This window comes from Ostrinia furnacalis, unplaced genomic scaffold (assembly GCF_004193835.3).
Source record: "Ostrinia furnacalis isolate ACB-3 unplaced genomic scaffold, ASM419383v2 OfSCF0396, whole genome shotgun sequence".
NCBI lineage: Eukaryota > Metazoa > Arthropoda > Insecta > Lepidoptera > Crambidae > Ostrinia > Ostrinia furnacalis.
In genome coordinates, this window is record NW_021130635.1 from 248,678 (window position 1) to 273,537 (window position 24,860).

General features: G+C 37.4%; 1 protein-coding gene and 1 non-coding gene across 3 annotated transcripts; one reads left to right on the plus strand and one right to left on the minus strand.

The window, feature by feature from the left end:
• Positions 1 to 1,892: 1,892 nt before the first annotated feature.
• LOC114362788 (uncharacterized) lies at positions 1,893 to 3,221 on the minus strand. 2 transcript variants are annotated; one of them, XM_028318329.1, is made up of 4 exons: positions 3,179 to 3,221; positions 2,974 to 3,044; positions 2,505 to 2,670; positions 1,893 to 2,047 (listed from the first exon to the last, which is right to left on the minus strand). In XM_028318329.1, coding segments are annotated over exons 1-4 (393 nt in total). In that variant the 5' UTR covers positions 3,180 to 3,221. The 2 variants fall into 2 exon arrangements, with proteins under 2 accessions (XP_028174130.1, XP_028174122.1); XM_028318321.1 differs by lacking the exon at positions 3,179 to 3,221 and having other exon boundaries at positions 2,974 to 3,125.
• A 2,428-nt stretch (positions 3,222 to 5,649) lies between these two features.
• TRNAF-GAA (transfer RNA phenylalanine (anticodon GAA)) lies at positions 5,650 to 5,722 on the plus strand. Its single transcript has one exon. It is a non-coding gene; the product is annotated as a tRNA-Phe (tRNA).
• The last annotated feature ends 19,138 nt before the right edge of the window (positions 5,723 to 24,860 follow it).

The window sequence follows — 24,860 nt, forward strand, 5'->3', positions numbered from 1 at the left end:
TAAGGGCATTGCAACAGTTTGGGTGAATTAATTCTACTTAATAATTATTTTACCCTTCTTTCCAAAATAAAGACAGATTCCTGTTTGAGAGAGTCATTAAGGTAAGCCATTTAAACAAGGGTTTTTTGTGCATTAAAGTGGAGGTTTTGGACGAAAATAATTGTCTGATACTTTGTACTTAAAATAACGTTTCAATTAGTTTAAAAAACTCGAGATCTCTATTTCATAAATTAATAATTAAATAATTAAAGTTGATTGTTGTTGAAAAGTATGAGCAAAAACAATATTTAATATGAAGGAGATGAGTACGCGATAAGAATACCAATATAATTTTAATGTCAGTTTCCATAAAAGTTAAGACATATCTAAGATGGCCTTTCAACTAGGTATATTGTTTTAATTAACATTTCTGAATTTTATTCTATTTTATTCAGAACAACAAACAATTACATAATATGGCTTAACCTTAATTAATATTACTAACTAGCGGCCGCCCGCGACTTCGTACGCGTGGATCCCGTTTTACCCCCTTCATCTATCTTACGCGGTTTAGATTTTTTCATACAAATGTTTTTTCCCGCTAACTCCCGTTCCCGTGGGAATTTTGCAATATCCTGTTGTAACTAAGCTTTAAATTTACTAAGGTACCTGCATGCCAAATTTCAAGCGTCTAACTTAAGCGGTTTAGATTTTTCATACAAAAGGATTTTCCCGCTAATTCCTGTTCCCGTGGGAATTCCTAAGTATACTATAACCTGCCCAGGAGTATGAAGAATAATTGTACCAAGTTTCGTTAAAATCCGTCGAGTAGTTTTTGTTTCTATAAGGAACATACAGACGGACAGACAGACAGACAGACAGACAGACAGACAGACAGACAAAAATTTTACTAATTGCATTTTTGGCATCAGTATCGATCATTTATCACCCTCTGATAGTTATTTTGAAAATATATTTCATGTAGGTACAGAATTGACCTCTCTACAGATTCATTATAATATTATAACATAATCTATACGATTATGTTACCTATAAAATTGTTCGCAAAGTAATTAGAAAATGAATTTATGTAAAAAATCTTTGTAAGCAATGAATACTTATCTTGCTTATTTCAGATCCCTTCCCAGCCTTCTTAGTAGAATCAATTAGTCCCATTTACCATCCGTATTTATCTCTATGACATTTCTAGCTTATAACTCTCTCATATTGTGCTTTAAGGCACCATAAAAAGAGCTACCTCCTAGATAGCCGGCGAAAGCTTCTGATTTACTGCGGCTGCTTATTTCATAGCAGTATAATTGTTTATATTGACATGCAATAATAAATATACTTTATGAGAGGCTATCTAATAGTTAATCTGTGTTGGGTGCTGCTGTTATGAAATTGTAATGTATCGTGGTCAAAGGTTTCATGAACTTTTAGACAAAGTGTTGATATTACGAGTGTTGTATTTACTAGAAAAAGATTATCTTATTTTTGCAGTCTTGATTAGGATTTCTTTTGATTTGAATGAATGCCCTAAAGTATTTGAATATAAATAATTATTTAAATGTAGAGTTCTCGATAAAGGTGCATAAAAGTCTTGGATACCACATGCTTTTGCAGACACCCACAAGTTTTATTTTATGTTTCATCTCATCCATCATCCCTCACCCGTTTGCTAGTTAAGCTTGGTTTAATGGCCTATTATGAATGTCAGTTAGGGGACCATTTTTTTTTCTAGACAGATAGAAAAACCTAGCTATTATTGAAAGCATTCTCATTCATTTCCTTAACAGATGTAGCATTGTAGCTGGCCCACTACTTATAGACTACAGATGAAAATGATGAAAAAAGACTAGGAACTAAAATGAAACACTATATTTCTATATAAATATTTCTAGAAGAATCTTCTAGTAGAATCTGGTCTTCTTTTTCTTGTAGACTACAGTGTCGAGGTGCCAGGTCTGGTTCCCTCCGCACGAGATCAGTGTGTAGCACCCCCCAAACACGATGGGGGGATCCGTGTCTGTCACGCATGAGTTTTCCTGGCAGAATGTCGCTGAGCCTGGTGGTAAAAATACAGTGGGTAGGGCAGGTAGTTGACGCATTAACTAATATTATTCTATCAAAATATTACAGTTCTAAAAACAGAATTGGTTCTAAATTTTCTGTACATTTTACTGGCTTTGAAATCAGGGAAAAGATGTCGTTCAAAATCTATAAGAGAATCACGGTTTGGAAGCTCATAAAATGTTTGCCAATTGACTGGTGTCTGGTGTCGTAATTGCTGGTTCATACCACAATTAGTAGTAGGTCCATACCATATTAAGCTTTTCTTTAAGTCATCTGCAGTTGTCTTGGCTCTATTATCTCTAACATGTAACCTATACGCAGCAATAAAGCACTGTCACCTGACTTTCATTCGTGTGTAACTCAATTAGATTTGGAATTTGAAACACCGACCGTCTAGGTCACCTGCTTATAGGCACTTGACTGATATCGTAATTCAGTTATCTACGTACCAACGTATCCAGTGGGCCTTGCTTGGCGTTTGTTCTTCACATAGTCCACCACCGCCTTTGAGAGAGCGTAAAAGTGCTTGCTGGCCTTATAGCGCATCTTGGCCAGGGCTGCGTCGCAGTCGGTCTTGTCCGAGCGACAGTGGTACACCAGGTTTCTGGTGTTGGCCTGGAATTACAATTACGGGCTATGTTAGAAGTAGGTACTGTGATTTCTAAAGTAGCAAAATAGTAATTAAATATGGTATAAGTAATTCTTTGCTAGTAGCATTCATTGCCAACATGCATTTGAGCAAGGGCACAAATCCTACCTCTGAATATATTAATTCTACGTGAAAAGTTTAACAAATTATTTTATCAATTAACTAACTCCTTATTTTAGGAAAATTTATCCCTTTAATTGCCCCTTGATCCTTAATGCCCAGGTAAGAGAATTTAAGAATAAATAAGTAAAATTGACGTGTTTTTTTACCTTCACCATCTCTTCCCGAAGCACCTGATATTTGCTGTCTGTGTACAGCATTTGAGCGAAGCGAACATTCACTGATAAACAAAAAATACGACGCATAAAAGAACAGTCAAGCTCCAAAAACCGTCAATTAAATTGCCGTAAAAACATAAAACTTTAGCTTTATTATGCCAATAAAACCGATCGAAAATGTGACTTAGCCACTTACTATAAATCGTGCGAGTTATCTATCCGCTAGTACTTGTAAGTTCAACTTATCTCTATCCCGAACTAACATGTCTCTTTTTGCATTACTTTATTAATGAGCTGACTCCATTACCTTTATCGTTGAATCAATCACTTCCAAACTGATAACGAGGGCATTACCGTACTAAACTGTTAGATAAATCAGCTCTAATTTGAGTTTTACGCGACTGCAGAGAAATGCCTCGGATTTCTGCTCATTAGGATAATCTAGGATCAAGAGTTATGGGTTTTGATATAATATTGAAGGGACTAGCCGTGGCTTATTGAATAGCTAAGCTCTACTTAAATAGACAAATAAGAGGGAAATTAACTCAGATTGATGGACTAACAAGAAATGTAAATCACCGAAGCCATTGAAATGATTAGGTTAACTGTCTCAAGCGCAATGACATTTCTATAGTGAGTTTTAAGGGCCATCCATTTGAAGCCAGAAATTAAAGTCAATGTGCATTTAGAATCTCCTTTTCACGTATTATGGCCCATTTAGAGTTAATGGCTTTACAAATCATGATTTATTAATGCATGAAGCGGATGGAAATCAATGGTAATACTTCCATTGACACTAAACCGTGCCGTATAATCCTACTGCGCCGTGTTTTACGATTCGTGCTCCAAATGAGATTGTAAAAGATTTTTGTTAGACAGTTTTGGCATTATTAGCGCTGCATTAACGACCAGTTTAATCTGGACATAAATATTGCTGCAACTTATTTTCTTGAGCTATGTTCTAGAAAGTCTCAAAATTTCTTTACTTGGCACTTCTGCCTCCGATAGTTTAAAAGTCGCATCTAACACTTTTTGCGGTTATGATTAAACTAAAGGTCAGCTAAGAATGAAGAATGATTGAAATGGAATCATTTGAAACTTTTTTTATCTCCATTTTGATTTGGTGTTAGATGCGTCCTTTCAACTATTGGGGTAGACTTGTCTTAGACGAATAGATATTTGGTAATAAACATAAAGTGCCGTTATTAGTTACAATGTCCTTTTATCGTTACAAAAAGTCTCATTAATAGTCACTCATTGTTTCTTCACAACAAAATCAATTCACAAACTTACGCCCAGCTCCCACAATATACCCCTGAGCCCTCCACGCATAATTAGCGAAGAAAACAAACACCAACACGGTCCTCATCTCCAGAACTGCTTCGGGGATCTAAAACTGGCAATTTAGTGAGCCTTTATGCGGCTTTCATGGTCCAATTAAGATTGTTCTTAACGAGCCGTATATTGGCAATCAAAGAACGAATTGTCGGTTTATTGCTGAGATTTTAGATAACCAAGTCATGGGTTAGTGTGTCCGAGTGTGTAGATCCGAGATACAATGCTCGTGTAGGAGCCTACGGATGCAAGCTTGTGCATTACGAGTTACAACTTCATTTTCAGTTAGAATATAGTGAAGCTATATTAAAAATAATTCTGATTGGTTTTTACAAATGCCACATGTTGAAGGGAGGGCTTTAGTTAACTTAAAACTGAACGCTTATGAAAATCAGTTTATGAATAAAATCTACAGAAATAGGAATTGAAGTCTTTTAGTAGGTATTTTGGTTTCATTTTCTAATCCATTGGGTAGTAAAATGCCGAATTTATTTTTGAAGAAATAGAAGACCTAGTTTGTTATGATTCCAATAAGACAGACAGCAAATAGATAACCCTAATATTATTTGCAGTTTGTGGAACGGATCAGAAAGATCTAGGTCATCTGAAAATTAACACGAAATTGTAACAAGTCAGCAAACGCAAACAACACGGCGCTACATTTGCAAATCGGACTGGTGTTATTTCAGAAATGCCAGAAACAAAGATAACGCGTTTGGAACAATTAACAATAGTAATAGTTTCGCAACGGGTCGTGACTCAGAGGCGTCGGTTAATTATGGCTGACGGCCGATAGCCGGCCCAAAACTGAGCTGATTTAAGTAGGCTTTAAAACCTAGGTCTAGGTCTGTCTAGTCTAGGGAGTCTCTCTTGACAGGAGGAAAACGTGACAGTTTCCATTTCGAAATCGCTTCCATCGTTACAGAGCGAAGTTAGGTACGCCATACAAAAAAACGCCGGAGAGATGTGATTTCGATATTACAACTGTCACGTTTACCACTTGTATATGGTGGCAGATCTCTGAGATAAATTAACCCATTTGCCGGTTTTTAATTAAAAAAGCTAATTAAACTATTTCGTGTGTCGATTCCGATACCTGCTTATAACTAAATTAATTCGCTCCTTGATTCCTTGATCCCGATTGATTTGTTCCCTTGGGCATCAGGTGGACCATGGACAGCGCAGGACCAGTGTCCTGCAGTGGATCTCTTTTGGTTGAAACATAATTATGTTTACGTTTGACGAGTGATGTTGGGACCAACATTGGGGCCAACGTATGTAGCCATCAAAGTTCACACTGTCGGAACGCCAATTTCGCTGAAAATGACACAAGCCGAAATAGCTCAGTTGGGAGAGCGTTAGACTGAAGATCTAAAGGTCCCTGGTTCAATCCCGGGTTTCGGCACTGGCTCGATAAAGTATTTATCGTTTTGCAATTTTATTTTAGGTATTTCCGTATGAGTTGTTAATTAGGTTATCGATATGTTTTTTATATCTACACTCATCCCACTTGATATCCCATATCTTAAAATGACAAATGAAAGACAAACAAGGTCGAAGCAGTAGGTACAATGTAGGTTTTGTTTAGCTCTTTTGTTCTTAGTTTATCGTATCAAACTTATATCCAAAGAATTATTCTAAATGTTAATAGAAATCAAGCAACCACAACTTTGAATCTATGTTGGAGTTTTGAGCTTCATTTCATTACCAGCTGCGTCGAACCCACTATTCACGTCTTTATTATGGTTCTACGCACTGCTTCAGATAACACCGAATCGGTAGAGATACGACAAACTAAATGTAGTTCACGCTTAACACCAAATTCGGAATACCAAAGATATAGACTAGGCAACTGATTTGATCATATTCCTAAATTAAGGATTTATTTTTAAATGACTTCATTGTTCAATATTTACAAACATTTATAACTTTATCAACGTCTAAAAGTCCAATAAAAATATAAAAAATTTAGTGTGTACAACAGGATTCTATTTTAGGGCCTTTGATGTATCTATTACTGTATAGCGTACACAATGTAGTAGAGAAATGATCAAATTTCATTGTAGCCACTAAAGCTAATCATCTACTATGTTCCTTAACTCTCTGAAAATACTTTTAATCACACAAGAAGAAGAATTAGGGGAAAAGGATAGCACCTTGCATAAACTTAAAAGGAATTTGTTTTTGAGTTTTCACCATCGCTTGTCTGTGACACTCTTGTATAATTCCTTATCCGACTTAGTATTGATACCTTGTTAGACCCGCTTCGTGACTCAGAGCCACTACACAGCCTCCTGCGCATGTTAATTACCAGCTGACAGTAGATAGAGCGCCAAAATATGGCCGCATTTCGCGCTTCAAACCTAATCTGTGGACCGCCGAGTATGGAAGTTAAGGCGTCGCGAAGACTTAAGAAAGAAAAGACATAATTAGGATAGAATTCCTTCTTACATTGTAAACGTATAATTTGCTTAAAAATTTTCAATCACTAATTTTAATTTGCTTAAGTTTATGTGCAGAATTGCCAAACTGATGGCCGCTGGGACAGTAAAATTCTTGAGACGACCACAGACGCGAAAATGTAGTGTAGTCAGGTCACCAATTCAGTGGACCGTTGATCTAGTGAAGGCCTTGGGAAGCACCTGGATGAGGGCTGCATTGGACCGGTCGTTGGGGAAATACTTAGGGAAGGCCTTTGTCTAGCAGTCAGAAGACGTCCACTGGTTGTTTTACACATTATTTTGAGTTGTTTAACAATATTCTTGTGTGATTAATTTCTCGTTTGTATTCAATAAGACCTGATGATGAATGATGATGAGGTCTAATATAGAGCACTCTCACAGTAAATAAGTAAATACGTAGTTCGCGTTTTAATGTTACGGTTAAGTTTATTTATTCAGTTTAAAGTTTGAAGAAATTCTATCCATTCCTAAATCTATTTGATCCCAAGAAAGGACAGTATGGCACGCGCTATCTGTATTGTTCATCGTCTATAGTATCAGCACTCACATGTTTATGTTAATGGTCGGAATCGTGTGCAATTATTATTTAGTGTTATGCCCCGGTCAAGGAATACTGTATCGAATGCTATACAGGGCTGTTCTGGTGGTATTTGGATCATCTTTGACTAGAATAGCTATTGGTTGGATAGTAACACTTGGTGCAAACAAAATCGGGGCAGTAACAGTGACTTTGAGGACACAGATATCTAATATTCCAGTGAAACGAAATGAGACACGGATCAAGACATGACGTGTGTTTTATGGGTCGTTCTACTTTTAAGGTCTTAACCATGATAAAAAATAAATAAAGCTATTTAGTACATTTCATACGACTAAAATGTAGGAAAATTACCATAGATTCGGTATCTGTAGACCAGCAGCTCAGTTTTTTATCAAAACTTATATTTTTTTGCGTTTTACTAGACTAAGATGGAAAAAAATGTATCCTTCGTCACGAAATTCAGTTGTTTAAAACTCGATAAATTAAAAGAAATTTCAATAGATATTTGCATTTATTATTACAAAATCTCAGCTTAAATCAGTCTTGGACAATTGGTAGTTAATCGTTATTTAATCAGGTAACAATTCCATAAAAATGAACAGTTTGTCCCTTTCGTCACATTTACACCTTTAAAACTTAACAAAAATCAATTATTTTTCTCTTTTATAAAGTTATATTGAAAAAGTAGTATTACACACTAAAAACCAAGTATTAAACGACATAAAATGAGTTACAAAAAGAGTTAATAATAATCGTAAATAACGATAATTTGGATCGAAAACTATACTTTATCTTAAAGATTACATAAAAACAAATCATGTTTACAGTAAAACAATTTAAAATTCGTTAAATAAATACCAAAAACCGCTGTGACTAAGGATACGCCCAATAAACACACGCCGCCCGTTTTCGTGCTTGATGTAAAAGAAGTGACAAGCTGGCTATGTTAAACACTTGATTAGAGTTTCGTTCTATACTCTATGGTCTATGGCCTTTCGTTTTACTAAAAAACGTGATCTCCTCACGTATTTTTTAAGAACTTATTTTAATATTTGACTGTTCGTGACGATGGATACTCCAATTTTCGGGACAATCTTTCGTCACACCAAAAAAATATATTTTTACAGATAAATAAAATTAAACTTTGTAGTTACCATGTTTAACAATGTATATCTCTTTTTATTTAAAAATAATTGTGTGGCTTCAACAAATTATTTCTAAAAAACGTAATAGTTCTAAGCAACACCTAATGGGGACATGCCGTTTTAGCTTTGTTATAAAAGTTTGAAGTCATTTTTTTAACACAGTTAAATTGTAATTGAAACGTAATGTAACTAGATAATCTAAACAGGTGTTATTAACTTTATTTAAATAAAATAAATGATAGTTTCTTCATTTTGTATTAAGTATTAACCTTTGTTATTGTGGGGACAACATTATTTTTGTGATGGACTCTAAAAGTAGAACCACCCTTATATTTGTGATTCAATCAACATTTTGATGTCACTGCGCAATGAAATAATCATTTTCACCAAATACTTATTCTCCTCAAAAAACTTTTGCCTTGATGTGCTTTTTTCCGAATAATCTTTCCTTTTTGTGGTTTTCGATTTGTCGAAATGATTCCGTACATCGAATAGAATATTTAGATGGCACATCTTACTAACCGATTGATTTATGGCATCGAGGAATGGCTTTTAAGAAGTTTCAGTCGTTTTCAACATTCGTGCGATACGATTTTTCAATGCTATGATTTTACGAATTTATTAGATTTTACGAAAAAGAGCTGAAACATTACTTTATCGCACCACCTTGTATAGTATTTGCAACACTGACCGTTTCCAATGCGAGCGGCAAGAGAGGTACCGTTTAAACCGTGTTTATCTATTAAATTGTTTTAGTAATAAATTCAGTTCAAACGAGAGGGCAGATCTTGTACACCATGTTACTTTTTATAATTCCTTGTTCTACTCGGCTATACATGGCTGTACATTATACTTACATGCCCAAAGAAGGGATCTTGAACTTTAGTGCGTTTTTATTGATTAGAAATTATATTAAGTAATTAGTATTGTTATTTCTTATGTAGCCTTGCGAATGCATCTAGTAGTTCGTATTTTTACGCTCGTAGCTATGGTTGGAATTTTAAATTACCTAAAAGAAGTTTAACTTCTAAATTAAGTACTTAAGCTTTGGGGTGGCAAATGCACATGGGATGGACGCCAAAATCTTCTTCGTTTTGGGGAAAAAATAGATAATTTATACAAAGCAGAGCTAAACCGAAAAGCGACTGTTCTTTTAGTGTAAGAAATACATAAGCACCAAACTAGGAAACTCTTTAATTGGCTTAGATTTAATGCTCATCAACTAACATGAATATTTAAAACAGCTGTTGAGTTTCTGAATAGATAAATAAATAAATAAACCATTCTAGCTAGAAGTTTCTCTAACAATCCATCACGAGTAAATTTTAATTAAAAGCTCTGAGATATAATTGCACAACAGTTTGATAGCTCTATTACCATCAGCGATACTACTGGCTCAAATTAGTAGGACAATAGCCCTTGTTAATTGTCCGGTAGGCGCCGCTATCGACCGATAAGCAGTCGCGGTGCGTAGACGCATTGTTTTAGGGCTTACCTAAGATTATACTGACTATAGTTATAAGCATGACTGACTGATAGATAAAGCATATTGCAGTGCTGTACCTGGAGATTTTAGAGGGACATTTCGAGAGCCGTGTAAATGCAATAAGTATGCTTTTTTAACCGTAATCCTTTACCTCCTAAATCGATCTATACCTTTAAAAGCGAAAAGTCACTGATTGACTGGACTCACTCATCACGAAATCTCAGTAACTACAAGTGCTAGGAGTCTCAAATTTTGCATGGGGGTTCCTTTTAGAACGTAGGTGCTCACAAAATTCAATCCCTATAAGGGGGTAAAACGGGATCCACGCATACGACGTCGCGAGCGTCCGCTAGTATTTCTATATTAGACACGGGGGGGAAAAATACTTTTAAAGTATTACTACTACACTTTTAGTCCTTCAAGCCTCGCGAATCGAGATGCAATAGAAATCAATTTATTATCACAGGTCTAATGCAACCGCTAGGATTTTGATGGGTTATGGGATTCTACAAGAAGACTTCGAAGTTCCATTGCAAGTCTACTAGACTATTCCCACCTCTCCTTCCCACCGCTGCATCACCTGTGTATCCAGGATCTACAGTTTGACCGCCAATAAACACTCAATCAGTGAAGGCTAAGTTTGTCTCGGGGGAAAGTTAAACTGTCATTGGACGCAACGAAATTAATCAGAAGGACATAAGAGTTCGAAGTTAGGGTTCGATTTCCCTCCACAGATTCAGATAAAATATTGACACTACTAATACATAAGTACAACGAGTGTTACCGTCACATTAAGCCCATTGCACACTGCACCAGTACTCTTAATGGGGAGTGATGGTTATCGCGAGCCATTGTTGCAGTCCCGCATCTTATAAAGCATCTTCGCAAATTAGTAAGCGAGCAAAGGGCTGGTGTACTCTGACCCTTAGGACATGCATTATTTATTTATGTTGTATTTTGGTAGACTAACGACTAAATATTGACTGAAATGATCCTAGAAGGCTTCAACGATGTATCTTTGCTGAGCTGTAATTTGGTGGTTCTATTAAAATGTGCCTACAATAGAACTAAGTAGTTTTTTTTTATAGGCAAAAGGTATTTATTAATGAAGTATAAAAAATGTAGTTACATACTCAATGCCTACCACTGATCGCATAGCAATATCTTACATCCCTAATAAGGTGCTTTTCTTTTTCCAAGGATAAACTGTGAACATTTTCGCGCCCAATTTTATAACTAGACAAATATTTCTCACTACGAACAGGTTAAATTCTTGTCCACAAATACCAATGCAAATCTGTGATTCATGACGAATCCACTTGGCAGTAGTGGTGTTAATAAATTACCAAGTTACCTCTGACCGCTATACAAACGATACGCAATCGGACGGAGCCGTGATAAATGTGCGCAGGATCACAATATCAATACTAAAACGGTTATGGCCGCTACCGAGGCAGGAACAAATTGTGCACTCAGTCCACTGAGAGCTGGATGACAGGTATATTTCATGCGTTACTTGCATTTAGGAAAGGATTGGTAGAGACAGGCAGTATGAGCATTGAGCAGGGCACATAGTATAGATGACCCACGCTGAACTGTCCCACCAAACTCAATGACAGGGGGGCGCTACCATCGTTCAACTATATAAAGTTTAATAAATAATAAAAGTTTAAAAAAAAGTTTATTTAACAACTTTAACATTTTTTACATTGCTTACATTGCATTGTTGTACATACATTTCCTTAAAGACCCGTTTAATGCTAAGGTTGTACCGACATACGCTTCAGTTCATAAAGTAACTGAGATTTCTACGCTAGGCTAAGCCTGTCATGTAGACAATCTTTTGTCACAAGTTAACAAAATTGTTTATATCATATGCGACCTCAACTGTCAGTCCACAACGAAAAAGAAAAATTATGAAAATTATAATATTTATGCATGCATAATTGGACCGTGTTTGTGTGTGTGTGTGTGTGTGACTAGGTCGGAGGATATGATATCATTGATATAGAGGGTAAAAAGCGTCGGGCCGAGAATGCTACCCTGCGGAACCCCATATTCCACTAGGCTGGCTGTACTTTGGTGTTCCCCGATTCTGACACACTGACTACGGCCGGTTAAGTAACTCTGAAACCAATTAAGCGGAGTGCCCCGAATACCCATTTTTTCTAGTTTTTCGATAAGTATATACGTTGACACAGTATCAAATGCCTTTGCGAGGTCGAGGAACACTCCTATGCAGGGCCTTTTATTGTCAAGGTTTTCTGTGATTATACTAGTTAACAGAGATACCGCCCCTTCAGTGGACCTACCTTGCCTGAAGCCAAATTGCCTTTCAGAGATCAGCCTGTTGCTTTCAATAAATTTTATAAGACGCTTGCTTACTAGTCTCTCCAAGATTTTAGAGAAAGCACCCAGTAAGGAAATCGGTCTGTAGCTGTTCGGTTCAGTTTTGTCGCCAGACTTATAGATGGGAGCAACAGCTGCTACTTTCCATTGATCGGGGAATATTCCCTCAGATAGACTTAAGTTACAGATAGCTGTAAGAGGAGTTATTAAGTGGTTTTTCACTACTTTTAATAGCCTATTTGATACACCATCTAGGCCGGGTGCACTATCTATTTTAAGATTTATTATTATGGACTCGATTTCGGCCACATCAGTAGGTTCCAAGAACAACGATTGGACAGGTGCACCTTGCAATGAAACCTTGGCTGCTAATGACTTTTGAGTTTCATTTGTGTTTGTAAGTATTTTCTCTGCCAAACATTTACCGATAGTTGAAAAGAATTCATTGCAGTGGTTCAGAGATTTCTCTGTTGTGTCTTTAATTTTTATAAGCGCTTGAGATTTTTCTTTAGTTTTGTTTGTGTGTGTTATAGTCCTAATCGATTTCCAGAGTTTTTTTGGAGAATTTTTGTTTTTTTCTAGTTCTAATGATTCGTGTTCATGTTTGAGTTTTCTTAAAAGATCAGTATAAAAATTTCTGTAGCGGGTAAAATTTTTTCTTTTTATTTGATCATGAGTTGAGGTTGTTCTTCGCCTGTGCGTGTAGCTTGTCCCTATGTTTGGAGCACCTAACAAGGCCAGGTGTAATCCATGGCTTAAGCAAAACCTTTGATCGACTAACCTTAACTTTAGAAGTGTTGTTTTCAACAATACCAAGTATTTTCTCTGAAAATGCGGCGGCGGCAGCATATGGTTTCCAACATGGCCAAAATCGGAAGCAGCGATACGGTATTGACGGTGGCGCCCCACTGTCAATGTCATGGATAGGACAGTTCAGTATTTTGGAACTATAAATGCAGAACTGACGGACGATGGGGCAGCAAGGTTTTTAGTGGAGGCCACGTACCGGAAAGTGCAGAGTAGGACGTCCACACACAAGGTGCACCGACGACCTCACAAGGAAGGCGCTGAATGCAGACAGTTATCAACCGGTAATTATAGAAATCATTGGGGGATGCTATGTTCAGTAGTGGACGTCCTATGGCTGAAATGATGATGATGATGATGATGAGTTGAGAGAGATAGAGGCTAGTCTGAAGTGGTAGCTGATAAAATGACTTTCCCTTTACTCCTTTCTGTTGTTTAAAATATACCATTTCATTTGAAACTGGTCATTCACAAAGTTATTTACCTAATTGCTTATTAATTTGAAAATAAACTCTTCGGTCCGTTACCTAAGTGTTCGGTTGTTCCCCTTTCATTAAAACAAAAGAGGAATAAAATAAGGATGATTTATTTAAGCACACTGAATGGACTTTGGATTGGTTTATTATTAACTTGTTTTGTTAAATGTCTAGTAACGGACTGAAAATGAGTTTCAATTATCACTATCACAAAACATCAACTTTTTTTAAAATCGCTACATGTTTATAACGATTTTAAAGGCCCATAGCAATATCAATCTATCTTCGTAGCTCTGAGCTTTTCGGCGGGCCAAAGCAATCGGTGATCTGACAAAAGCATTGTTTACTTGGCATACCGGTTGTAACTCTTTGTGTTACGTTTATGGGTAATAAATACCGTATTTATGATTGCTAGCCGACTGGTAATCAATTGTGTTGTCACTTCTGAACCGCTAAAACCTTAGCGTAACTAATCTGAGCTGAGCTTAATAAAAATCTGTCTGTACAATTGTTATATTGCTTTCAGATAATGAACAAGGCATTCCGCGTTGGTAAAGGTTGTCTTAGAAAAGTCTATTTCTGACTAGGTTTGTTAGTTTCATATGACGTTTAGTTTTTCAGCGAAGAATAAAAAATTGGTGGTCTTTATTGTTTGGTGGTCTATAGTATGAGTACCTACCTATACAGTAGACATGACATATATCGAATTTCAGAAGTAATTTAGTAAGTAAGTTGTCTAGTACCCATAGTACAAGCTTTGCTTAGTTTGGGACTAGAAGCGCAGTGTAAAATGTCCAAGGATATATACAGGGTGTTAGGTGAATGGGTATATGAGCCGACACTAGCCCATTTTAACATGGTCATATAAATGGTATGGTGAAGTCAGAAAATTGATATCTGTATTTATATAAAAAAATATATATTTGTAAATTAAGTTTTAAATCTTTAGCATAATATAATTAATATAATTTGATAAAACGGGACGACAAGGCCATCATCTAAAAATTACAATGTGTATTTTAGTCGCTGAATTGTTTAGAATCCAACGAATACTCTTCNGCATTCGACTGACGGTCACCCGACACCGGATCGCGTTACCAAGTACGGTCGCATCATCAAGCCAGTCGTACGATTTTGTAACTAACAAAATTCATTACACTTCAACCAGAGGTCGAGAAAACACCTAAAAGTCAACCATGGGAAGTTACTCTTCAAAAGATGAAATCGTGGTGTCGCAGTCCCAAGCCACTGCGAGTGGAGGCTCCGCATCAACCAGCACCACATTGGCAAGAGTCGAAATGCTAATGGGTGCTGTCTGCATAATCTTTATCATTATCGCCACTCTCTATTTGCTGAAGAGATGTATGGCTCGAGGACGCAAAGCCATGGCCAAGGAATTGGCGAAGATGGCAGCGGCGAGAAACATCCCATTGACTCCGACGGCGGCGGCACCAGCGGCGGCGCCAGCAGCAGTGGCGCCAGCGGCGAGGTGCATGTCCACACAAGGGCATGCTCAAACCAACCCCGCGTTCATCCCCTGAAGAAAAGTGTAGTGCAGTGTAGTGTCAATGACTGTGTTTAAATGTGAGTGCATCGTATCAGTTCCAGTGTTAGTCTAAAATTATATTAAGATTTTTTCGTGTTAATTTTTTTAACCATAATATTAGCAGACAAAAGTGTCGTAAATTGTCTCTTTATTTTATAGATTTGTATACATTCATTTGATTCATTTAGTTATATTTTACTTAACATTTACATGTTTTTAATTTGTAAATTGATTTTCAATTTTACGTTTTTAAACGTCAATTAGATATGTTTTTAATTGCCAATTTTTTTAGTTACTGCTTCATATTTTCAAAGGGGGAGAGTACTGTGGTAGCCGTGTCAATGTACTTAACATCTATAATAAATTGCATTGTATAAAGTTCAATGTCCAAATAGACACACGCACAGACACGTGACACGGAGCTGTAATGCATAAGTCAAATATCGATAATAAAGGAGTTGAAACTAGAATCTTGTGTTGATCACTTGTTTTCCCTGCCCTACACCAACACTGACACTCACACATCCATTTGCTCTACATCTAGCGATGTTTTGTGCTCTCTCCTTAAAGTGAGGTCGCTACTAATAAACTAAGCAATTAAAGCAAGTACTTCTAAACATTAAGCCAACATTTTCCGAATTCAACCAGCACTTCGCAATTATGTATTCTGTGGCGTTAGTCCAAACGGTTTTTACGGAGCCCGTCGTGAGATTCCTGGCATTCTTTGTAATTGCCGATGGAAATTCAGCTTTGCCATCGTAAATTGGCCCTTTCCCTTTGTTGCGGTTAATAGTCTCCTGTTCCCAGTTCTTCTGGGGCCGTATATCATGGTGTAGGGTACTGCAATCAAGAAACACCTGAGGCGGGGTGTTGCAAGTACCCAGCACTGCCCACCGACCAGTTATTTATGTGTAGATTTTGCAGGAGATTTCGGGTATTCTAATTAGATTTTCTGTACCGATTTGCTGCTTCAGAGAGGATTTGTGGGGACATAAGACGTTGTTTGTGGCAACTGTACAGTCGTGCTGTAAATTCAGCGCGTACTTCAGGCAAGGTGAACTTGTGTGCGAAGAAAATGGAATGTATGAAGTTGGTACTGTAAATAAGTGTAAATGGTTTTCTGAGATCTATGACATATATTACTAGTATCTGATATCATTTTGTAAGACGTAATGGGAATCTGCCACATGGTTGCGCTCACTTAGTGTGAGATTCGTACCAGAGTTATTAGATTCTATGTCTATGTGATACTTTAAACAGTTCGCTACATAATTCACAAACATACAGAAAAAAATACTTCACTATACGTCTTTATTTGGCCTGTAATCCCAACTATTATAATATTATAAATGCGAAAGTAACTCTGTCTGTCTGTCTGTCTGTCTGTCTGTCTGTCTGTCTGTCTGTTACGCTTTCCCGCTTAAACCTCGCAACCGATTTTGATGAAATTTGGCATAGAGATAGTTTGAGTCCCGGGAAAGAACATAGGATAGTTTTTATCCCGGTTTTTGAAACAGGGACGCGCGCGATAAAGTTTTTCTGTGACAGACAAAATTCCACGCGGGCGAAGCCGCGGGCGGAAAGCTAGTACACTATATAAAAATAAGTCGGGTTTTCCTCCCTGACGCTTAAACTCCAGAACGCACGAACCGATTTCCACGGTTTTGCATTCGTTGGAAAGGTCTCGGGCTCCGTGAGGTTTATAGCAAAGAAAATTCGGGAAAATGGGGTAAAACGGGATCCACGCGTACGAAGTCGCGGGCGGCCGCTAGTAACTTGTAATAGTTTCCCACTCAAATCAAATCATCAAGAATCAAATCGATCATTAGAATTTGGAAGACCGTAGTTCGAATTTTGAATTCGCGTCAACTCGCTGTCAGTGATAGTTGACATTTCAAACTGTAACGTGTGTGTGTATTTCGTGCCACCTATAAATTGATTTAAAGTGATAAATACGCAGAAATGTGGTGATTTCTGGCTGTGATCGGATTCCCTAGATTCAGTATATTATTAGAAAGTGAAGAAAAGACAGGCTCGTCAGTAAACGGACTTTTCATCTTCACGTGTATCCATGAGATGACTCCTGTGCTCCAAGTAAGTGTCCCTATCGTTTTGTTTGTTTCGATTTGGTAGTTTTCAGGACTGTATTAATCACTTGCCCATTTTCTCGCATTTTTTTCACTGCAATTTTCGCGGCATACAATTTAGCCCTCACAATCACTCTCTCAAGTTGTAACGGACGAATTTTCCGATAGACCCAACCCAAATCGCTACAGCCAATCGAATTCGTAATGATACCATTTTAACATCACTCTATCGGGGCAGAGCAAATATAAGAAACCTGCTGTCGTGGACTAATGTTTCTGCGCGCGTAAACACTCGCTATATTTTACGTTCGTGCTGCTCAAATCCGTGGTCTAAGTGGCAGGAAGTTTGTTAAAAAACATAATAACAATTCTTGTTAAGATATTTAATTGTTCGACACAATATAAATAAGAACATACCTGCCTCAATAAATTATTTCGTCCAGTAAGGAAGGGCCATAAATCTTTTACATTTATTTTTATTAATAACATCACCTGTGGTGTAAATAAATTGTATCAAACACTGTCAAAGTATCGTTTACATTAACAATGCAGGTTCGAAAGTATCGTATAAAATGCAGCTAGAGGCACGCATAAAATATTTGCATCGCTTAGATTTTGTACGCAGCGCTTCACGCGAGTCTTCCATAGAATGGTAAGTAGTTAGTAATTGAACTCATAGATGGCGGTGTTGGCTTTTATGTCGCGGTATCATTTGATTTTTTCTGATTTAATTTAACTTATAATATTATTATTCTTACTAGTCACATTAAGACATTTTTTTATTTAAATATAAAATTTTTGAAAACACGCTTGTGTCTGCAGGCGTGTTAAAATATGATGTAGGTTATGGAGGTACCTATTAGCGTCACTGTCCACGGCGGTAGCGTACTATTAGACTCGTACACGTCTTTATACGTATTTTAGTATGTATGTTACTGTAAAAGCTCGAATTGCAGTAAATCCTAAGATATTCCAGTAAAACCTAAGATCTACCAATGTCTAATGGTAAATGTCCCAAAAGGTTTGCGATTCGAACTCTTACCACCATTTCGTTGGTAAATCTTAGGATTTACATTAATGGCACGGTAAACGTTGAAAAACAAAACATGTCATAACGTGCTCAGCGCATCTCATCATCATCATCATCATCAGAAATTACTTCAATTGGAAAAAAACGAATCTATCTTAATATTGAAGTTGCCCTCTTTGTATTTCTAGTCGCTCACTTAGTAATCGCACGGACAGAATTTTAATATCTAGAATGGATTAAACATAACCCACTTTTTGTAAGCTCGTTCTGCATTTGATTATATTAACCTTTAAAGTCCCAGACGGCATACATTAATGCCATAACAATTGATTATCTATTGTGTCTAGATTCGCGGGCCTTGAAGGATTAATCAATATTCGTCGTTAGTTAAGTTAATTTTTCGCTTACTCAAATTCATACCGCTCAAGTTATTAAAACAGTAAGTATGCCATCATCAGTCGCTAAGTTATTTTTTAGTCGATCGTGTTATAATTTCCCATTAAGAATTACTCATTGTTTTATTCCTAAAACCAACATCTACCAGCTGACAGAGGTAAAACCTAGCATATACTGAATTCGAATGGTAAAAGCTCGAAAAAATCGTCGTATTTTCAGAAATACTTACATTTACCAACTCATGTCGGTAAATCCTAAGACTTACACTTAAATCTTAAGATTAACCGTAGTTCGAGCTTTTACAGTAACATGTACACGTTAAGTACGTTGTAAGATGTGATACCAGATAAAGTACATGTATACGTTTAGCGATCAGTTTATGTAATACCACAGGTAATACATGTTCAACGCCCAGAAAATAGACACAGAAAAAGAATTGCATTGGTCCATTTATTGTCCTGAAGCAGTGGTAGGGTTAATACTGAGACGTGTAAAAGTGCTATCTAAAAGCCTATTTGCGTAAATAAATGAGTTTTTTTTAAATTATTGTTCGTTCGTTCGTTCGTTCGTTCGTTCGTTTCAGCCGAAAGACGTCCACTGCTGGACAAAGGCCTCCCCCAAGGATTTCCACAAAGACCGGTCCTGCGCCGCTTGCATCCAGGTACTTCCCGCGACCTTCACCAGATCGTCGGTCCACCTAGTGGGAGGCCTGCCCACGCTATGTCTTCCAGCTCGTGGTCGCCACTCAAGAACTTTCCTGCCCCAGCGGCCGTCAGCTCTTCGAGCTATGTGCCCCGCCCACTGCCACTTGATTTTAGCGATTCTGCGGGCTATGTCAGTCACTCTGGTTCTCCTACGGATCTCCTCATTTCTGATTCGATCACGCAGGAAAACTCCGAGCATAGCACGCTCCATCGCTATTAGCGTTAGCTAAATTATTGTAGCGTCCAATAAAACAAAATAAAATAATCATAATACTATTATCATTATTATTACTTTAAAACCCAAAAACTTTATCGAGTGGACAAATTCTCGATCCTTGCACCAAACCGCGATAGTAGCAGCAGCAGTAAATTGAGCATCTGGGTGTTCCGACGCAGCCAGCGCACTCTTATTGCCCTTAATAACTTTTTAGTTTTACCTCCATTAATGCAGTTGTTGCAACAGCTCATTTGGCCCACGAGTATTGCGATATGTACACTTAGGTTGAGTTGTACCATCCCTACTTCTTTGACAAACGTCAAAATTTGTCAAATTCCATACAAAAAACACCGGCTATTGTTAATATACGGTTAAAATACAGTGGTGCAATTAACTCAGCCTTAGGCTGGGAATTTAACAAACGTCCAAAATCTGTCCAATTCCATACAAAATACACTGGTTATCGTTATAGTTACCGTTAAAGTTAGGAGGTGCAACTCAGCCTGCATACTTATCTTTACATAGGTCTTGAGTCTGAAACGAAAGTATTAAGATAATCGGGGATTCTATTTGTGGCAGTACTCATTCATAATCATAAGCGATTTTGGTACTCTCTGTTAGTTAAAAGTATTTTTTTTAGTTTTTTTAACCACATAGAGCTGACTGTACTGATTTTATATCAGCTTAGGAGTCTTTTATTAATACTTCGGTACGAAGTCTATGGTTCGATATAGTATATGATAGCTTTTAATAATAGTATTTAGTAACTCGGCGCTATTGGATAGATTCTGTAGAGAATAAACGCTACTAAGATAAATTGTTTTAATTTCTTTAATGTAGAGTTAGTGATTGACGTTGTAATACCGATATAATTAGTGGTAGAGTTTCAGTTGCATTGATTTGTGGTAGAACGACTTGTCTGAAGATTTATAAGTGTTATTTTGTATGAAGGACTAGTGTAATATTGGACACGTCTAATTCACCCCTTATGACAGCAAGATGATAGGAATGGAATAAAGTGTAATTAGGTATCGTGCTAAATTACAACTATAGGTAAGTAAGTACATATCCTTTATAAGTGCTATGTTCAAACCTAATGTAAAGATAAGATACTAGCTAACCCAGCAAACGTTATTTTGAACTAGGGAAATGAAAAATAGTTTACGTCCTATTTTCAAACATTGAATTTAAGAATGTCGGAGAACCTGCGCTGTTCGCATCCAGGTTCTTCTCGCGATCTTCACCAGATCGTCGGTCCACCTAGTTGAAGGCTTGCCCACGCTATGTCTTCCGGCCCGTGGTCACCACTCGATAACTTTTTTGCCCCAACGGCCATCATCTCTACGAACAATGTGCACCGCCCACTGTCACTTGATTTTAGAAATTCTGTGGATTTATCCGTCACTCTAGTCCTGCGGATCTCTTCATTTCTGATTCGATCACGCACGGAAACTCCGAGCATAGCCCGCTCTATCGCAAAATTAATGTTCCTGGGGCAATGCAACAGTGTTGCAGGCTCGAATGGCGCATACCCAACAAAAGAGGTCAGCGTTTCGATCCTAACTCAGACTAAAGATCCGTCATTCGAATCTGAAGCATTTAATGGGCTTCCTATATGGCGAGCACCTGCTCCGTCGCATCGCGATGGGCAGCCGTCTGCGCCCTGGTGGGGTCTGACAGCCGTATTCTTAGGCGGTACCATAGAGTTCACCCCACAGAGGAATCAGAAATATAGGAATTAATCAGGAATTATTTCGGCATATTAACTATTCTTGATTAATTTTATCATACGATTAAAATAGGTACCATTAGTAGTCATTTAGTTACCTACATTATAGTCCTGCTGCAAGTGTCAATCTTTTCGCGATAAACTACACTTGAACAGATTTTTATGTAGTTTTCACCAATAGATAGTGATTCATGAGAGAGAAAGAGAGAGAGAGAGGGAGGGAAGGAAGGGAGGGAGAGAGAGGGAGATAGAGAGAGAGAGAGAGAGAGAGAGATAGGGAGAGAGAGATTATTATTTAACTCATAAAGTTAAACTTGAGGTCATCGTAAAACTTAATACCTAAATGAATATTCTATAAGGCCCTATCCTTTAGTCAAGAACATCCAGAATGAGAGATATTCCTCAAGAGTTCGAATTTTCCGGTCAACCATACTTGTAAACACAACAAACCTTTATCGTTTCGTATCAAACCAATATGGAAGTAAAGTTTATGAATATGGGTGTATATCTCTCAATCCGACTATCTCGCTATCGGCCATCTGGCCCGACCTGGAGTTGAACCTGCTGCATCGTACTTTTAAATATCCCGGAGGCTGAATGTAAACAGGTGATATCTGATTAGAGGCTCGTGGCTTGATATTGGTATCGATATGTTACTATGAGTTCTCGATTCTAGTTTTACTTTCTTTTGTTTCGGCTTGCTGATTTGCACCATCGTTGGAAAGTTAGAAATTTTTTGGTTAAACGCAAGCATATTTGAATATTTGAATTTGGCACTCCGCTGTCAATGTAAGGTTTCCAGACTTCTGGATCAGTCACTCGATCTCATGTAGTCTCTGTGTGCTGTATGTTCTAAAATAAATCCGTGGTAATCTTCGTGGTCTTTTCCTTCTTACGCTCCAAACTCCAACATTTAAGGGTAACTATAACGATGACCGGTGCTTTTTGTATGGAGTTTGACACAGTTTTGGCATTTGTTAAAGCTAAAGTAAGATGGTGCAACCCAGCTTAAGCGTTATATTTTATTACTCTAACTAAACCGATCTTGCAAACGTTCGTTTCAGATTTTGTAGTTACAACGGTGTTTTAAATAGTTTTTAAATCGTGAATTTACACGGACTAAGCCGCAGGCTAAAGTAGATAATGCAATAAAATGTGGTCTATCCGACAGATCCATAACTCTAGGAAAAGGCAGGAACTCCCATATTAGTTGAAGGTTTAAAAAAACCGGCCAAGTGCGAGTCGGGCTCGCACACCGAGGGTTCCGCCGTACAAACGTAGTGGTTTACAATTTATGACGTATTAGGTAAATCAAATTACTTACTTGATTCCGTTGCGAGTAGTAACGAATTTCAAAATATGCGGTATGATTATTTACAACTTGCCTCAACACCCAGTTCCGGCTTGACGTTACATTACGGGACACCCTGTATAACGTTGCTTCGTGCCGAATTTCAAGATTCTGAGTGAACACAGGAAGTACCTTGTAGGTTTTGATTCCCTAGCGTTTGACGGAAATTCGTCTAAGGTGTCGGTATAAACTGCTGTATCTTTTGATCGCGTTAACTTAGAAGTTTGATTTTTTTACTTCTTAAAGGGACAATAGATCTAGGTATTTGGTATAAATTTCAATTTGATACCTTTATTCGTTTGTGAGAAATAAGGTAGTAAGTTTCATTTTATTAAAATATTTTTATTATATTATATAACTAAAAAAATATAATTTTCGCAATTTTTCCTATATTTGCATTATATGACAATGCTTTATGCCAAATTTCAAGATTCTGAGTTTACGGGAAGTATCCTGTAGGTTTTGATTCCTTTGCGAGTGTCGAAAATTTGTTGAAAATATCGACATAATCGGCCGTATCTTTTGATTGGCTTGGTTTAGAAGTTTGATATTTTCACAGCTTAAAGGGACAATAGACCTGAGTATTTCATGTGAATTTCAGCTTGATACGTTCACGCGTTCTTGAGATAAAGGGTCTTGACAGACGGACGGACGGACAACAAAGTGATCCTATAAGGGTTCCGTTTTTTCCTTATGAGGTACGGAACCCTAAAAACAGGCAGGTTTTTCACCAGTTTAATATTTCCTAGAGTTCATTGTAGAGATGCAGTCTTCGGGGGTGTACAGTCAACGTCAGTCATTTTCGGTGCAAAATCGCCCTTAGTTACTTCTACAATATTAAATTACAATTTTAACTGTTATTTCTGCCATATTACCAATGGTAGTGGTACCAAAGGAGGCCAGCATGCAGCGGTGTTATCGCCGCACGCAGCGGTGCATCTGTTTGCTTAGCGATTCGCGCTTGACCGGCAATATTATGGTGTAGATATGCCCCCAGCTAGCACCATTGTGAATGTGCATTTGGATGAATATTTATGACAATGCCTTACTTTGTATTATGGTACAAAAGATCCTCGGACAGTAGGTATACTAAGTCCTTGTTTCTGAATAGAAATTTTTGGCTTAAGCGTGCTCATGTTTTAATCAAGTATGAACTTTTCGAAGTATGTAAGCACGCTCAAGCTGAAAAACTAATTAAGAAACCGGGCCTAACTGACAACAAACTTTAGACTGGGTCTGTGTCTGTTCTAACGGTAAGACCACCTAAATTACGGAGTTTTGATTCGTCTTAACAGAGGACAGTTTTACTAATGTGTGTGATAAGTACCAGTGTTACTGGATGGGCCTTTTTTTTCAGTATTTTTCCCAACGAGTAGGTAACAGAGTTACAGAGTTACTCGTTTGGGTGTGTGATTCGTTGGGAACAAGGGACTTTTAAGCAGTTGATTTTTCTTCAACTAACGATCCATATTATTCTATCTGGCGTGCAGTAAAGAGTAATTATTTAACTATTGTAGCACTGTTTCTTTTCTAAGTTACCTTTAATTGCCTTAATACAAGGCCCTAAGCTAAAACAGCTTGAAGTTAGCCTTATTACACACTCTCCCATTTATTTGCGGGATCGGACCGTAACGCCCGACAATCAATTACAACGGATGGTTTCTGCGAACGCGTGTTTGCGTGACCCCCGCCTAACGCGACCCTTAAACAAACTAGCATCAAATCATGGCTGCGGGGCGCCTATGGAACTAATCAGTAAAGACTGTTCTATGTTACGCGGGCGGAATATACGGGGCGATATTGTGGGCTGGCCTGCCGAACAGATGCCTGTTTTTAAAATAACTTGAAACATCGAACTGCCTAAGGTGGATAAGGTGGTGGTGGTGAAATATGCCTAATGATTGAAGATGCTTAGTGGCGATAATCCTGTGTACTGTTTTTTATTGATTCAATCATAATGTCCTCATCGTTGAAGTTGTTAATACAATTTGTACCTCTCATAATTCTCATATCGTTTTGACTCTATGGGCATCCTTCAGTATAGTACATATTACATTACTTAAGTTACCTACTATATTGTCATACAAAGTTTTAAGCTAAGATTTAAAAATAAATAGCTAGTATTTCATCGAACGTAAAATAAGTTGCTAGAATTTGAAATTGGTTTCTTTTTTTAGCTTCATACAGTACATTATTGGCTACTAAAACTCGCTAAAT

Coding starts and splice junctions, on each gene's coding strand:
- LOC114362788 (XM_028318321.1), bottom strand. CDS start 3,069: ATGCGTCGTATTTTTTGTTTATCAGTGAATGTTCGCTTCGCTCAAATG. Junction 2,671..2,973: donor TTCGGGAAGAGATGGTGAAG/GTAAAAAAACAC, acceptor TTGTAATTCCAG/GCCAACACCAGAAACCTGGT. Junction 2,048..2,504: donor AAGGCCCACTGGATACGTTG/GTACGTAGATAA, acceptor TTTTACCACCAG/GCTCAGCGACATTCTGCCAG.